Source organism: Pelophylax lessonae (genome assembly GCF_965119305.1).
Source record: "Pelophylax lessonae genome assembly, chromosome: 10".
In the NCBI taxonomy this organism is placed as follows: domain Eukaryota; kingdom Metazoa; phylum Chordata; class Amphibia; order Anura; family Ranidae; genus Pelophylax; species Pelophylax lessonae.
In genome coordinates this window covers 133738120-133755382 of record NC_138777.1, presented here as the reverse complement: position 1 = coordinate 133755382, position 17263 = coordinate 133738120, and the positions used below count along the sequence as shown (strand labels likewise).

The following is a 17263-nucleotide window of genomic DNA, read 5'->3' as shown; positions in this document are numbered from 1 at the left end:
AATGCAATTAGGGCAGACACAACTCATGCCACAAGTGCGATCACGTCCCCTGATACATGGCCTATGCCTTTATTGCGGGACTGATCACATAGTAAAGTCTTGTCCTGTCCGTCCGTGAAACTCTTGGGTCTAGGTCGCTTGGAGGGAGGTGATCTGGACCAGAACCTAAATTCAGCCCCCTTCCATCAATTTTTCATGTCCGTCTCCATTCATTGGGCCAAAACTCCTATTAAGTATTTGCATATGTGGACTTTGTGGAAACTGGGAACTTCATTGAGCAGTCCTTGGGTGCTGAGTTGGGCATTCCTCTCATTCCCTTGGTAATGCCCCTCTTGGTATCTGCAGTCAATGGCTTTACCTTGGCCTTGGGATCCATACGATTCAATATTACCTCCATAACTATGTCAGTGTTCTTCATCTTGAGATCTCCTTCCTGAATCTTCCTAAGGGATCAGTTCACCAAGAGTTAAATAACAGCTAACAAAGTGCAGTAAAATACCGCATACGGTAACAATTGTGCAAGTGTTCAAATCATTACGAATTTTGCGTTCAATACCGAATGCGGTATATCAAATCTCCAATCAGCACAATCCAAACTATAATACAAAAATATGTGAAAAAGTGTTACAAATAATCCAGTTGCTGCTAACACAGAAAAGTGTTTTCACTCCACTTGATACTTTAGTAACTCAAAAACAGTGCTGGGCTACTAGTAAAAAAATAAAAATACATCCACAGTGCTAAATAAACTCCCACAGTATTATTATGTATCCTATATTACAGTGATCTAATTAATTGTGCAAAAGTGTCCATATATCTATCAAAGTTCCAGGTGAAAAAAAAAAAAAAAACTAAAAGTGCTGCTCCACCAGACTGTGCACAAAAAACTTTCCAAGCTGCAGGTGCTCTCTGCCACCAAAGTGCTACTACCTGCCCACCTCATATTTTGACACCTGTTTTACAAGTAGGTTAAATCAGCAGTTACCCTCTGGGGATAATTAAGAGGCTTATCTGATGTGCTGTTGACGCGCTGCTCCTCTGTATCTCCCTCTCCTCTCTTTTAGCTCACTGATCCTCGGATCACTCTCGTAGTGGTTGGATATAAGAAAGAACAAAATGGCAAGATCTATTGCTCTCTGGACAAAGTTTTATTGCATCACATAAAACATAGGATAAACATACTCACAAACAAGGCACTTTGGAGCCGTGCAATCTTTCAAACATTTATCATATGTCAAGATGGCCATGGGATGACATCGACAAACAGACTCCACCCCATATACGTGTTACGTCAATAGGCGTGACTACTTATCCCCAGAGGGGAACTGCTGATTTTGAACCACTTGTGAAACAGGGGTCAAAATATGAGGTGAGCGGCTAGTAGCACTTTGGTACATGCAATCTTTGTGATGTCGGAGTGCTGAAGCTTATGCGCATGAGAGGTAGTTTGTGGTCCTAGGGGCTGCTCTCCAGCAACTGTGGGGCCTTGCTGGTCCCCCAGAGGGGGTTCGTTAAAGTTTTGAAAGGATGGGAGCGCCACACCAGCTGTGCTGAGCCCCCGAAACGCTTTGGCTACTTCAAAATAAAAATCTTTGAAATGTTTGTACAAGCTGGTGTAGCGCTCCCATCCTTTAAAATCTTCAGTAGCACTTTGATGGAAGAGAGCACCTGCACCTTGGAAGGTTTTTTGTGCACAGTCTGGTGGAGCAGCACTTTTAGATTTTTCACCTGAAACTTTAATAGATATATGGACACTTTTGTATGAATAATTTGATCACTGTAATATAGGATACATAATAATACTGTGGGAGTTTATTTAGCACTGTGGATGTATTTTTTAAATTTCTTTACTAGTAGCGCCCTTTAAGGGGGCCCCCAGATCCCCCCCCCATGTAAATGAGTATGGGGTACATAGCAGGGAATGATTTACCAAAAAAGTGTCACAAAGTAAAAAAACAGACAGTTTTTGACAATTCCTTTATTAAAAAATAAAAAACAGTGTCCCCTGATGTCAATCCATCGTCAATCATGCCGCATCCGAAAAAAAAAAAAGAAAAAGAAAAACGATCCTGCCCTCCATAAAGGCTGGCCACCTACTGCAGGCTCCACCATTTTACAGTTTCTATATAGAAAAGGGGCTACCTGGCTACGTCACCTGGTGGCACTGCCCCCTTGTGACATCACGGACCAGTGCATGCATGTCCGTGATGTCACAAGGGGGCGGTGCCACTAGGTGACGTAGCCATATGGCCCCATCCCTTACCTATATAAGAACTGTCAAATGGCAGAGACTACAGTAGATGACCAGCCTTCATAGACGGCGGGAGCGTTTTTTTAATTATTATTTTTCGGGTGCTGCAGCTGGCATAAGATGATGGATTTAAATCAGGGGACACTGTTTTTTATTTTTTAATAAAGGAATTGTCAAAAACTGTGTGTTTTTATTACTTTGTGATACCCTTTTGGTGAATGGGTAGGGATACGGGTGAATGGGTAGGGATACTATGTACCCCATACTCATTCACATGGGGGGGCGGGATCTGGGGACCCCTTGTTAAAGGGGGCTTCCAGAGTCTGAAAAGCACCCTGCCTGCAGACCCCCACAGCCACTGGTCATGTTTGTTAAGCAGAGCCCCCCCCAGCCTCAAAGCACCTAGTCCCCCACATGTGGCCTGGTATGGTTCAGGAGGGGGGGGGGGATCCACTGGGAGCTGATTAGTCATCTGTTAAGGACACAGGGGCCGGCTCGTCGACCCACTCCTTAGCAACGAGCTATTTGTAAAAAAACAGTGTGGGGGGTCCCCTGTGATGCCGCCAGCAAAACCCTGGTGGTAAATATGGCATGCTTTTTTTTCTCTCTGGTCCGTTTGTGAATTTTACTTTTTCTTTTTTTTGTGGTAAATAAAGTTGTTTTTTCCTTATGAATTGGACTTTATTTTAGTGAATTGACCCCTAAGTCCTCTAGTCCCATCATTCTTGGACTTCTGTGCTTGTAAAAACATTCATCCTACCTAGACTAGAACTGTGGGCAGGTGTTGTCATAGGGGATGCAATGCCATCAAATTTGTCTCCCTGTACTTGCCTTCTCTGTACTCATGACTGAGGTTACCACCTCTCCGATGCTCCCTCAACACTATCAGGCCATCCAAGACTTTTTTTGAAAAAAAAGAAGCTGATCGTCTGCCTCCTCCTCGTTCCTATGACTGCAAAATTGATCTCCAACCTGGGACTACTCCACCCCGAGTTCGAGTCTACCCTCTGACCATTCCTATGACTCAAGCCATATATTAGTATGTCTGAGAAAATCTGCAGAAGTGTTTATCCGATAGTCCAATTATTTTGCTGGGGTCAAGTTCTCTTTGTTAAAAAAGGTATGCTCCGACCCTGCATTGATTATAGGTCTCAATACCAACACTTTTAGAAATAAGTACCCTCTACCCTTGGTTTCTGTACTCTTTGACAGGCTTAAGGATGCTTGAATATTCATAAAGTTAGTCCTCCTCCTAGCATCTAATCTGATAAAGATGCGGGGGGGGGGGGGGGGTGCGACGAGTGGAAGACAGCTTTCAACACCAAAAACTGGCATTATAAGTATCTTGAAAAAGTGAAAAGGTGCACGAACCAATAACTATATAGTTAAGCAACACTGTGAAATGAATAAATGGATGAAAAAAGATTATAATATATAAATAAATATAAATGATAAAAGTGCGCTTCAAAAAATTATAGCCAAACGTGTCATATCACAATGTGATGCAAGTAGGTGAAACAACTAAAGCAATCAATGAAAGAAAAAGTCTCTCAATAGTGAAAAAAAAGTTTCTTTCAACTAAAGGTGGGTGATAATTCAATAATTACGTGCCAAGGTGACAGGTGAAAAAAATTTCAAGCTGGTGTTGTTTCAGAAACATACCGTATTTTCCGGCGTATAAGACGACTGGGCGTATTAGACGACCCCCCTAATTTTCATCTACCATTAATACTTATACTTAGGTTACCTTGGAGATATTATACTCGGCGTATAAGACGACCCCCCATTTTTGGGGGATTTTTTTTGAGGTTCAAAAGTAGTCTTATACGCCAGAAAATACAGTAAATAAAGTGCTCAGGTGGCCTCTTACCGCAAACCCGTCCACTACGAACGTAATAGTTGGTGAAGTGACAGTGCAGTAAAAATGGTGACACCCTGTGATGAAGGTGGATTCTTACCACGAAATAGGGAGAGATGAGCTAAAGCCGTGGTAATGGAGAATCCAATTCCTGCTCAGCTTGGAGTGATAACTTAAGCCCCCACTGAGATGGATGGATGGATCGATCCGCTCATCTACTGCAAGGATCCGGAGTTCCTCCGGATATAGAGATCCAAGAGAAGTACTGAAAAGTATGTCCATGTACAGTATTGTATGCACAGGTTGCTTTGATAGTTGTCTTAAGCTTGTCTGCATTGTTGGGTCTGGTGTCTCTCATCTTCCAGGAATATATATATATATATATATATATATATATATATTCTTTTTCCATCCATTATAAGTATCTTGTAATGCCTTTTGGCTTGTGTAATACTACAGCTGTTTTCCAGAACTCATCGTCAATATGTATGTATGGTTTTTTACTTCTTTGGGAGTACTGCCTGTACACAAAGTTGGAGAAGTGCCTCTTCGAGCAAACCCAGGTTCCTTTCCTTGGTTACATAGTCACTGATAAAGGGCTGCTTATGGATCCAGCCAAGCTCCAGGACATCTTCAACTGACCTCAGTCCTCTGTTCTAAAAGCAATGCAATGCTTTTTGGGGGTTTCTAAAAGCAATGCAGTGCTTTTTGGGGTTCACCAATTTCTATCACCAGTTCATTCCACTCTGGTGGCCCCAATCACCTATTTGACCCAGAAGGGTGCTGATGCCTGAGCCTGGCTTCCTGAGGCAGTTGAGGCTTTCCAAAATCTTAAAGCGGCCTTGATCTCAGCATCTATTCTCCTACATCCTGACATTCTCCAGCCCTTTTTAACGGAGGCAGATGCTTTCGTCCTTGGATGTTTTTCTCTAAATTAATGATGGCAAGCTCCGCCCCCTGTGCCTTCTTCTCGAAGAAGTTTTCAAATGCTGAATGGATCTTTAAAAGCCGGAAATTACCCTACCGGAATCATGGTTGCTTGTTCAACCTGGAGATGTGGGTCCACCACTGGTGGAACAGTCCACTTCATGAGTAGTGAATTCTCAAAGGTGTACCTCACAGCAAAGTGTTTAGGAACCATAAGGGGGAGTTTTGGACACTCCCATTCTATATAGACAAAATTTGTCAAAATAGGAGGGATAAGGAAACACTTTTGCCTGTGAGACAGCTTGTGAGGGCCAAAAAGGGACGGTCACCTCCCCAGCCGCTTCAGCTGCATCCTCCATCTGCAAAGTCTCCCACACGAATGTAATCAGTGCGTCAACCAGTGCCTCTTGAGCACAGCTACAGCTGTGGAGGAATTATCCTCACTAAATGACAGGTCAGGGAGCATGGCTACAACCCCGCAGGTTGGGCCACGTCCACGGCGACAGAGCCAGATTCAGGATCTGACTACAGATGAGGCAGGGGAGGGCCGATGCGCTACCGGGAATCACAAAAAAAGGCAGAGGGGGGCCGCTGTCTGAGGCACTGCAAAGGGAGCCGCCGACCGAGGCCACGCACATGTGGGTGCTGACTGAGAGCCCAGGAAGGGGGCCACCAACTTAACTCAGCAAAACAGGGGGGCACCCACAGACGCCCCTCCCAGGAGACTCACAAAAAGAGTCCCCTTAAGGGAGGCCACCTGCTGTGATTCGGGTAGTCCAGCAGACAGAATCCCCCTAGGGTCCCACAACACTACTGGGAAGGGCGCCCTGCAGCGTAATACCAGCTACAGCCACCGGCTCAGCCGCAAATGCAAGGAGGCCAGGACCAACCAAGAAAGCAGAGGGGAGGGCTGGTGCCCAAACAGAGATCTGCGCTTCACATGCCCTCACTGGGGCCACCCCACACAGCATCCAGACAGTCGGCCACAAAGCCGTTGCCTGTCGCGGCCAACCCAACACAGAGCTCTGGTCTGTGCTCATTCGCTGGCCAGACTAGGGGGACCACTGGAATTAGATATCCAGCCTGTCGCCCAGTCCAGCCGTTGATTGTAGATCTCACAGGAAAACAAAAAACACGACCGCGCAATTGTCATTCAAGGTGTGACAGCACTAAAAGCTGAAAATTGGCCTGCGCAAGAAGTATTGAGGTGGTTACACAATTTTCTTCAGACCTTTTTAAATAATGTTCTCATTGCCATGAGTTGTCTTAATCCTGAATTACAACTAAAATTATGGATTTGAAGTGGACTATTACAGATCATACATATCTGCATCTTTGAAATAGAATCAAAGTACAGATATTGCAAATTGACACTTTATAATATCTGCTCAAAAGTTGCCAGCAGAGAGAGAGAGAGAGAGAGAGAGAGAGAGAGAGAGGGGTCAAAAAACAACAAAACCACTAAAGCTGGTATTGCAATGTGAACTGAACTGTTATATTTTAAGAACTTTGCTTTAGCACAAATGATTTAAGTATCTGTGTGTCCAGGCTAAATTAATTTAGTAGAACAATGCCATCTAAATTATACATTTAAAACAAAAATAAGGTGTACACAGAGAGAATCATGAAGAGGACAGAGAGAATACACTTTACAGAACAACAGATAGCATTTAGAGAACGATAGCAAATAGAGTTTACAAGTAAACAGGAAAACAGGTTCAGTAGAAAGCGCAATAAAAGCAAAGATACAGCTTTAGACTTACTGGGCCCGCACACTATCCGAATACAGTCTGAGGGGAGAGAAAGAGACAGCTTGGATTATCCTTCAGATGTTTCTGCAGACTGAACAATTCACCACCCACATGTTCCGGGGACGCACATGTGTCTCAGGAGCCATTTCATAACCTAGTCTAGCACATACTAATTATGTACTAGTCTGCCAACTAACAAGTTGTTAAAAATAAATGCCTACAGTTTACCATCAAAGGTTCATAGCTTTAAATGTTTACATCGTGTAATTAAATCCAAATTTGCAAAATGGAAATTTCTTAACAACAAGAAAAGTACATTTAAGTACATTTACTTGGTAGATCGTTTTAAAATATAACTTAGTTGATACATGAACACTATGATCAGTTATTCATTTATTCATTAATTTTTCATTAGTTTCATAACATGCATATGTGTGGGAATTAATGAATGTTAAGACTCACTCTATACACTGTAATGAAATGGCCACCTTGCAAACTACAGCCATACAGCCAGACAAGAAAGTGAGTGGTCCCAATTTTTTGTCCTCTAAGCCTTTTGCATTGGTTGATAGGTTAGGTCATGCCATGCGCTGTTCCTCTATACCAATCAACCATAAAGCCTAGAGGGGACCTTAAATCCCACTTCTATGTTCTCAAGATACATCCCTGTCCTCCTACTTTTAGGAGTAACATGGGTTGCTCATGGGCTGATAGCTGTTGTCACCACATGTCGTCAACCACTACGGAAAAGGGGATGTGGACAAAACAGAGGCAGAACCAGATCTCACACTCTTTCTTATAGAAGGAGGACTAGCATGAACCGGTAACTATTGTCTTATATATGAGGATGAAAAAAGATTAGTCAGTTCTTCACATCATCTGTGTCATAATAAAAGCCCTAAAAGGAACATCTTGATTCTCATAACATGATAGTCTAATAGTCATGAAAGCCTGTCTGTAGTGCCAATGCAAGATTATAAAAGTGCAATATGTTCATGATGAAACAAAACATAACTAGTGTACAAATAGTGCAAGTCTGTGTATCTGTGTTAGACAAATTGTTTGAGATTGCACAGTTCTTGAAAAACTTTTAGTGTTAATAGAAAAGCAAATAAAATAGGTAAATGATTATCACCTTGACTTTTGAATTTTGTGTTCTAAAATGTGTGTGTGTATGTGTGTGTGTGTATATATATATATATATATATATATATATATATATATATATATATATATATATATATATATATATATATATTAACCATTTGCTAATCTTTCCATTTTTAAATATTGTACAGTGTTTGGCATACATAAGGAGGAGGATGTATTCCAGAGATAAAACTATAATCCTACCAATTTATAAAACTCTGGTCCCACCAAAGAGTATTCTATCCTGTTCTGGTTGCCAGTCCTCAGAAGGGGCTGAGGAGCTGGAGAGAGTCCAGAGAAGGGCAACTAAACTAATTAGGGGATTGGGGATTGGAGGACCTTAATTATGAAGAGCGTTTTCAAGTGCTTGATTTATTCTCCCTGGAGAAGAGACGCCTGAGAGGGGACATGATAGCAATTTACAAACACCTCAATGGTGATCTAAGCATAGAAAAAAAGCTATTCAGTCGCAGGGTTGGCATGAGGACACGAGGCCATACAATGCGATTAGAGGAGAAGCATTTTAACCTCAGGCTACGCAGGGGGTTCTTTACTGTTAGGGCTACAAGATTGTGGAATTCTCTACCACAAAAAGGTAGTTACTGTGGGAAGTATGGCTACTTTCAAAAGACTCTTGGACATACATCAAGGATCAGAACATTAAGGGATATAAGAGATGATTATGGCCACACACACCTAAACAGGTTGAACTGGATGGACTATTGTCTTTATTCGGGGGTGGTTTTTTAGAGATATAAAAACTAAGATGCATATGTTGCCATCATCCCTGTAATAATTCAAAAAAGAAGTTTGGTTCCTCAAGCCAAAAAGGGAGAAAGTGGGATTTTATAGGCAAAGGTAATTATTATTCATTTTATTAAAAGAATTGCATATAAATGTAAAAAACAAGGAAAAAGAAACAACAAAACAACAACATTGGTTGTATGAGTAATGCATATTACACAATTGACAATTTATGAACCATTTTACTTATTAAATGGTGATTCCTGGTTGTAGAACTAGGGTACTTGGAACCCTAGTTCTACAACCAGGAATCACCATTTAATAAGTAAAATGGTTCATAAATTGTCAATTGTGTAATATGCATTACTCATACAACCAATGTTGTTGTTTTGTTGTTTCTTTTTCCTTGTTTTTTACATTTATATGCAATTCTTTTAATAAAATGAATAATAATTACCTTTGCCTATAAAATCCCACTTTCTCCCTTTTGGCTTGAGGAACCAAACTTCTTTTTTGTATTGTCTTTATTCAACCTCAACTACTATGTAACAAATGTTAAACAAGAGTATACCACCTTAAAGTTGGTTTTTCAGTCAGTACACAATTTCTAGCATTAGTTGTCTACTGAAAAAGGACAAGTTAGTTATATTATATACCTAGGTTTTATATAAAGCACATTTTCCTGACAGACTTCCATGGAAGCATAGGACCCCACTCCCATAAATTTTCAGGCTGAGCCAGAGGCCGCATTCCTTTTTTGTTCTCCTCACTCATAAGGACCATTTTGTATGACATTTCCTACCTTTTGGAAGACGTTGTGACTGGGGTCTCATATGGGACAGCCGTGCTGGTATTAGGAGCGTCCTGTGGTGTCCAGAAGTTCCAGGATGGTTCCATTAGTCACCAAATGCCTAGCTAACAGCAAGGTGGTGAATGGCACACAGGTGCAGAAGACACCTGTAATAACGGAGGCTCTGCCACTAGCTAGCAGTTGCACCAGGTCGGATGCCCTGTTAAAAATGGGTGACCTCTAAAGTGTGCCAGCATGACAGTGCTCTGCTGTTCCTGGGATCTGGGTCGCCCTGCGGATGCATCAATTGCTCTGTGGACGGGGCCCAGGATATGCGTGTATGTTTTCCATGAGGTCAGCAGAAGGGACCAGGCGCCATGCAGGTTGCTAGGGAGTAACTCCACTTGTGTTAGAAAAGAAAAAAATAAATAATACCCAAAATGAACACTTATGGAGATGTCTACGCTCTGATGTGCATTGTAGCATTTTTTCAAAGTTTGGTTTAGTTGCTTTCTGTCCTGAACAGATATCTGTCTGTTTTCAAAAGGTTTTTCTTTCTGTGTTGGAGGCTCTGTCTAATTAAATCACCTGTGTAGAGAAGTCTGCTGGGGTAGTATTCCTTTAGCAGTGGTTAACCCCTTAGGGGTTTTTCTCTCACCTAGCAATCAAACAACCTACTTTGTCTCTCTGGACAGCTTAAGAAACTTCAGCAGCTGCAGTTTGTATTGGGAAGGTTATTTAACAAATTACTGCATGGCTTGAGTAGCAATTGTACATGTTATACTATTTATTTTCTTAACAATGTGGAGTTCTCCCTTAAACTTACTGAGATTTGTTTATTTCTGCAACGAGTCCTCTGCCGCCTTATACCCCTATTTCTGGTCTGCTCTATGCAGGTTATAGCTGGAGGGGGTCAGTGACACAGTGTCTTCCTTACAGATACTGTTCCTGGATGGTTAGCCCTTCTGCTGGCCTCTTAAAGCTAGTGTATAGAAAGCTGACTAATGGACACTTGCTATTAAGCATCTCCAGATCTACATGTATTATATACACCATAAACTGGGCCTTTGCTGCTCATGCCTTGGCTGGTAAAATCCCACGGAGCAAGATGACAGCGACCATCAGGTTGCCATGGGTAGTTACAACTCTCCCTGTGCAAAGATTCTCTATTCTGACAATGTCAAGCTTTTCCTTGCAGGACCAGTCAATTGGCCAATCTAACTCTCTTCAAACAATTCCTAAAAGGAATATGCAGCTGAGGAAGATCTTTGAGCAGGTTTTGTATATTTTCTTTTGTAGGCTGCTAGGATGCATAAAACGGCAGAGGTACAGTGCCTTGCGAAAGTATTCGGCCCCCTTCAACTTTGCGACCTTTTGCCACATTTCAGGCTTCAACCATAAAGATATAAAACTGTAATTTTTTGTGAAGAAACAACAACAAATGGGACACAATCATGAACTGGAACACAATTTATTGGATATTTCAAACTTTTTTAACAAATAAAAAACTGAAAAATTGGGCGTGCAAAATTATTCAGCCCCCTTAAGTTAATTCTTTGTAGCGCCACCTTTTGCTGCGATTACAGCTGTAAGTCGCTTGGGGTATGTCTCTATCAGTTTTGCACATCAAGAGACTGAAATTTTTGCCCATTCCTCCTTGCAAAACAGCTCAAGCTCAGTGAGGTTGGATGGAGAGCGTTTGTGAACATCAGTTTTCAGTTCTTTCCACAGATTCTAGTTGGATTCAGGTCTGGACTTTGACGTGGCCATTCTAACACCTGGATATGTTTATTTGTGAACCATTCCATTGTAGATTTTGCTTTATGTTTTGGATCATTGTCTTGTTGGAAGACAAATCTCCGTCCCAGTCTCAGGTCTTTTGCAGACTCCATCAGGTTTTTTTCCAGAATGGTCCTGTATTTGGCTCCATCCATCTTCCCATCAATTTTAACCATCTTCCCTGTCCCTGCTGAAGAAAAGCAGGCCCAAACCATGATGCTGCCACCACCATGTTTGACAGTGGGGATGGTGTGTTCAGGGTGATGAGCTGTGTTGCTTTTACGCCAAACATAACGTTTTGCATTGTTGCCAAAAAGTTCGATTTTGGTTTCATCTGACCAGAGCACCTTCTTCCACATGTTTGGTGTGTCTCCCAGGTGGCTTGTGGCAAACTTTAAACTACACTTTTTATGGATATCTTTAAGAAATGGCTTTCTTCTTGCCACTCTTCCATAAAGGCCAGATCTGTGCAGTATACGACTGATTGTTGTCCTATGAACAGAGTCTCCCACCTCAGCTGTAGATCTCTGCAGTTCATCCAGAGTGATCATGGGCCTCTTGGCTGCATCTCTGATCAGTCTTCTCCTTGTATGAGCTGAAAGTTTAGAGGGACGGCCAGGTCTTCGTAGATTTGCAGTGGTCTGATACTCCTTCCATTTCAATATTATCGCTTGCACAGTGCTCCTTGGGATGTTTAAAGCTTGGGAAATCTTTTTGTATCCAAATCTGGCTTTAAACTTCTCAACAACAATATTTCGGACCTGCCTGGTGTGTTCCTTTTTCTTCATGATGCTCTCTGCGCTTTAAATGGACCTCTGAGACAATGACAGTGGAGGTGCATTTATACGGAGACTTCATTACACACAGGTGGATTCTATTTATCATCATTAGTCATTTAGGTTAACATTGGTGCCAAGAGGGATCCTTGTGGCTTTCTGCCCAGTACGGGTAGTGTTTATATCCATACTGGGCGGCAATCTGAGGTGGCTTTGGCATTTTATGAGAACAAAGCATTTGTTCCTCCCATATGCAGGACCAACAAAAATAACTGGTCCTATGCCACGGATATTGGGATTTTTCGAGCACGCTCTCAAGCTACTGTTTTGCTCAGAGTTTTAGGACATATTTGTCACACTCTCTAGCAGAATCAGTGGAACGGAGATGTCATCCAGAATTTTTTCTGGATGGGTCATTCCAGCTAGTCATTAGGCTTATAAAGCATACGGCTTGGTTCCTATGGTAGCAGTCACCACACACTCATCCAGGAGAGTGTAGGATTTGTGAGCACCCCCTGGAAAAGGGTGCCAGGAATAGTTGGAGGATGACACGTGTGATGGTGTTCGCCGTCACTGGGAGTGAAAGACAGATAATTAAAGGTTTGAATTGCTTCAAATTGGACAGTAATATTTGTCAGCAATATCTTCATATAGAAATATAAAGATTTATTCCCACTTTACACTGGGAGACTTAGACTGTTGAAGACCATTGCCATGAAGTCTGTGACTCCTAAATAATGTGTGTATTACATGTCCCACAATGTCAGACAGGTTTTCCCAATTTTTTGTGTATTGAGATAATGTGCATTCCAGCTTCAATGTGAGACTGTCAATGGCAGGAATGTGGAATGTGCCTGTCCCATTGTCAAATGTTAACGACCTCACATTGTTCTGTCCAGATGGCTAGATAATTAGTTTAGGTTAATTCTGTTCCTGTATACACTTTTATCTGCATGATACTGTAATCAGGCAGAGGGGAGGGATTGTTTATACTATATGGGAGTGTAAAACGTTTTTCATTGGATTGTGAATTTCAGGACCTGTTCCCAACAAGGTCCACCTGGGCGGTAACCTTGTGGGGGGAAAACTGTATAAAGGAGCAGCTGTACCATTAATGTTTGAGTTATACTTCACCCTCAATCGAGAGTCCTGTCTCTTATTGGGGAAATCTGCTACAAGGGATTGCTATGCTCTTCATACTCCCTTGGATAATCACTAAGCTCTTGTAAGAGCCTGTTCTTGTGCCTACTGGGGTAAAAAAAATTAAACTGCGGGATAGTATGTATCGGTACGTGTGAGATAAACCTTCCAAATTTTGGGGGCGCATCTTCCACCCCTGAGGATTGCAGGGTGCTTCAGTTTGCCTCCTGTTCGGACCTCCTCCTACTCCTCATCCTCATCCTGCCTTTAGGGTACAAAAAATTGTAATCGGGGCCTAGTCTGTTTGTACGTGTGAGATACACAGTTTTGTAAAAAATTTTCTATTCTGCTATTCAATATACACCCTGTTTGAGTGTAAAAAATTAAATTACGGCATAGTCTGTATCGGTACATGTGAGATACACCTTTTTAAATTTGTTTGGCGCATCTCCTTCCACCGCCGAGGATTGCAGGGCGCTTCAGTTTGCCTCCTGTTCGGACCTCCTCCTACTCCTCTTCCTCATCCTGCCTTTAGGGTACAAAAAATTGTAATCGGGGCCTAGTCTGTGTTTGTACGTGTGAGATACACCGTTTTTTATCCTTTTTTTCTATTCCGCTATTCAATATACACCCTTTTGGGGTAAAAAAAATTTAATTGCGGCATAGTTTGCATATTTGACTGTGAGATACACCCGTGCGATACTGTTGTTTTGTTCCGCTATTCAATAAACACCTTTCTAGGGCAAGATCATAAATTACAGAAATATGAGGAGACCGTCAAATAGGGCCGTGGCCTGGGTCGTGGTGCTGTTGGTAGAGCTCCTGTTGCAAGGAGAGGACGTGGTCGATCTGTGCCAGCTACACGCACAAGTGAAACACCTTCCTCAAGTGTGAGTAGGCGACAGAACCTGCAGCAGTATTTGGTAGGGCATCATGCGCCTCTAGAAGTGAGGAGGCCAGAACAAGTAGAGGCGATAGTAGATTGGGTTGCTGCTGACAGGGCCTCCAGTTCCTTCACATTGTCTCCCACCCAGTCTACTGCAGAAAGGTCAGAGTTGGCACCTGCAGCCAATGTCCAACCGTCTTTCACCTCACCCCCTTGCAAATCAGGCAAGCAGTCTGAGCCCTAAGTCATGCAGCAGTCTCTTCTTCTTTTTGATGACTCTGTCAGCAGGGTTTAACAGGGCCATCCACCTAGCCCTGCCCCAGAAGTGGAAGAGATTGAGTGCAGCGATGCCCAACCACTTATTTCTCAAGATGAGTACATGGAAGGACCATCGCAGCACGTCTCCGATGATGACGAAACGCAGGTGCCAACTGCTGTGGCACTCAGAATTGTGGAGACCGACAAGGAGGGCAGGGGTGAAGACTGGGTGGAAGATGATGTGGAGGACGATGAGGTCCTCGACCCCACATGGAATGAAGGTCATGCAGGTGACCTGAGTAGTTTGGAGGAAGAGGCGGTGGTCGCACAGAGCCACCAGCACAGCAGAAGAGGGAGCAGGGTGCAGAAGCGGAGCGGCCGTGCCCTAGACACTACACCTGCTACTGCCCAACGCAGCAAGGGAACGAGCGCACCAAAGCCAGCTCAAAGGAGTTCTCTAGCGTGGAAGTTCTTCAGAAAATGTGTTGATGACAGGACACGAGTGGTTTGCACCCTGTGCAATCAGAGCCTGAAGCGAGGCATAAACCTTCTCAACCTGAGCACAACCTGCATGATCAGGCATCTAAGTGCAAAGCACGAGCTGCAGTGGAGTAGACACCTTCAAAAGCAAGAAAGGTCTCTGGCTCCTCCTGCTTCCTCTTCTGCTGCAGTCTCGGCCTCTCCATCCACCTCTGTAGTGATACCGGCACCTGCCACCCCGCAAACAGAGGATCTGTCAGCAACACCACCACCTGGGTCACCAACCATCTCCACAATGTCCCGTGGAAGCGTTCAGCTTTCCATCTCCCAAACACTTCAGAGGAAGAGGAAGTACCCCCCTACCCACCTGCGATCCCTTGCCCTGAATGCCAGCATTTCAAAATTCTTGGCCTTTGAAATGCTGTCCTTCCGTCTGGTGGAGACGCACAGTTTTAAAAGCCTTATGTCGGTGGCTGTCCCACAGTACGTCGTGCCCAGCCACCACTACTTTTCCAGGCAAGCCATCCCTTACCTGCACAACCAAGTGGGGGAAAAAATCAGGTGTGCACTGCGCAACGCCCTCTGTGGCAAGGTCCACCTAACTACCGATACGTGGACCAGTAAGCACGGTCAGGGGCGTTATATCTCCCTGACGGCACACTGGGTAAATGCAGTGGCGGATGGGCCTGAGGCGCATAGCAATTTGGCGCATGTCCTTCCACCAACGAGGATTGCAGGGCGCTTCAGTTTGCCTCCTGTTCCTAACTCCTCCTACTCCGCTTCCTCATCCTCTACCACCTCCTCATCCGGTCAGCGTAACACCTTCACCACCAACTTCAGCACAGCCAGGGGTAAACGACAGCAGGCAGTTTTAAAACTTGCCTGTTTGGGGGAAAAACCACACACCGCGCAGGAGTTGTGGAGGAGCATGGAACAGCAGACAAATGAGTGGTTGCTGCCAGCGAGCCTCAAGCCCGGCCTGGTGGTGTGCGATAACGGGCGAAATCTCATAGCAGCTCTGGGCCTAGCCGGTTTGACGCACATCCCTTGCCTGGCGCATGTGCTGAATTTGGTGGTGCAGAGGTTCCTTAAAAATTACCCCGATATGTCAGAGCTGCTGCAGAAAGTGCGGGCCGTCTGTGCGCACTTTCGGCGTTCTCACCCTGCTGCTGCTCGCCTGTCAGCGCTGCAGCGTAACTTCGGCCTTCCAGCTCACTGCCTCATATGTGACGTGCCCACAAGGTGGAACTTCACCTTGCACATGCTGGAAAGACTGTGCGAGCAGCAGCAGGCCATATCGGAGTTTCAGCTGCAGCACGCACGTGTGAGTAGCTCTGCGGAACAGCACCACTTCACCACCAATAACTGGGCCTCCATGCGAGACCTGTGTGCCTTGTTGCGTTGTTTTGAGTACTCCACCAACATGGCCAGTGCCGATGACGCCGTTGTCAGCTTAACTATCCCACTTCTATGCCTCCTTCAAAAAACGATTCGGGCAATGATGGAAGAGGATGTGGCACAGGATGAGGAGGAGGATGAAGAGGTAACATTTCCAAGGCTTTCAGGGCAGTCATTCGCAAGTGGCTCCGAGGGTGGGTTCCTGCACCCACAAACGCCAGGGACACAATTGTCCAGCAGGGGCACAGTTCTGGAGGATGAGGAGGAGGAGATGGAGGAGGAGATGGAACCATGTTCACAGCAGGGTGGCACCCAGGCAAGCTCATGGCCATCACTGGTGCATGGCTGGGGGGATACAGAGGACACAGACGATACACCTCCTACAGCCTTTCGTTGCCTCTGGGCAGCCTGGCACACATGAGCGATTACATGCTGCAGTGTCTCCACAACGACCGCCGAGTTGCCCACATTTTGTGCTGATTACTGGGTGGCCACGCTGCTGGATCCCCGTTACAAGGACAACGTACCGTCCTTAATTCACTCACTGGAGCGCGATCGCAAGATGCGTGAGTACAAGCGCACGCTGGTAGACGCGATGCTGCTGGCATTCCCACCTGACAGCGGGGCCACAGTGGAAGCACAAGGCCAAGGCAGAGGAGGAGGAGGAGGAAGAGGTCGCCAACGCAACCAGGGCACCGCCAGCACCTCAGAAGGCAGGGTTAGCATGGCCGAAATGTGGAAAAGCTTTGTCAGCATGCCACAACAAACAGCAGCACCAGCAGCTCATATGGAACGTCTTAGCAGGAGGCAGCATTTCACCAACATGGTGGAGCAGTATGTGTGCACACGCCTACATGTAGTGAATGACGGGTCTGCCCCCTTCAACTTCTGGGTCTCCAAATTGGGCACATGGCCTGAGCTTGCCCTTTACGCCTTGGAGGTTCTGGCGTGCCCTGCAGCCAGTGTATTATCTGAACGTGTATTTAGCACGGCTGGGGTGTTATCACAGACAAGCGCAGCCGCCTGTCCAGAGACAATGTGGACAAGCTCACGTTCATTAAAATGAACCAGGCATG

At 44.5% G+C, this 17263-nt stretch overlaps 1 protein-coding gene across 7 annotated transcripts in view; it reads right to left on the bottom strand.

The window, feature by feature from the left end:
- The window catches only part of NRXN2 (neurexin 2), a 2537771-nt gene that overhangs the window by 1495597 nt on the left and 1024911 nt on the right, over positions 1-17263 (bottom strand). For 5 of the 7 annotated variants that reach the window (XM_082270633.1, XM_082270634.1, XM_082270627.1 and 2 more), the window contains one exon: positions 6800-6826. The exons of the other annotated variants lie outside the window; for them this stretch is intronic. In XM_082270633.1, the coding sequence (XP_082126759.1) occupies positions 6800-6826 (27 nt within the window). The remainder of the gene's footprint in view (positions 1-6799; positions 6827-17263) is intronic. 7 annotated transcript variants of the gene reach the window in all.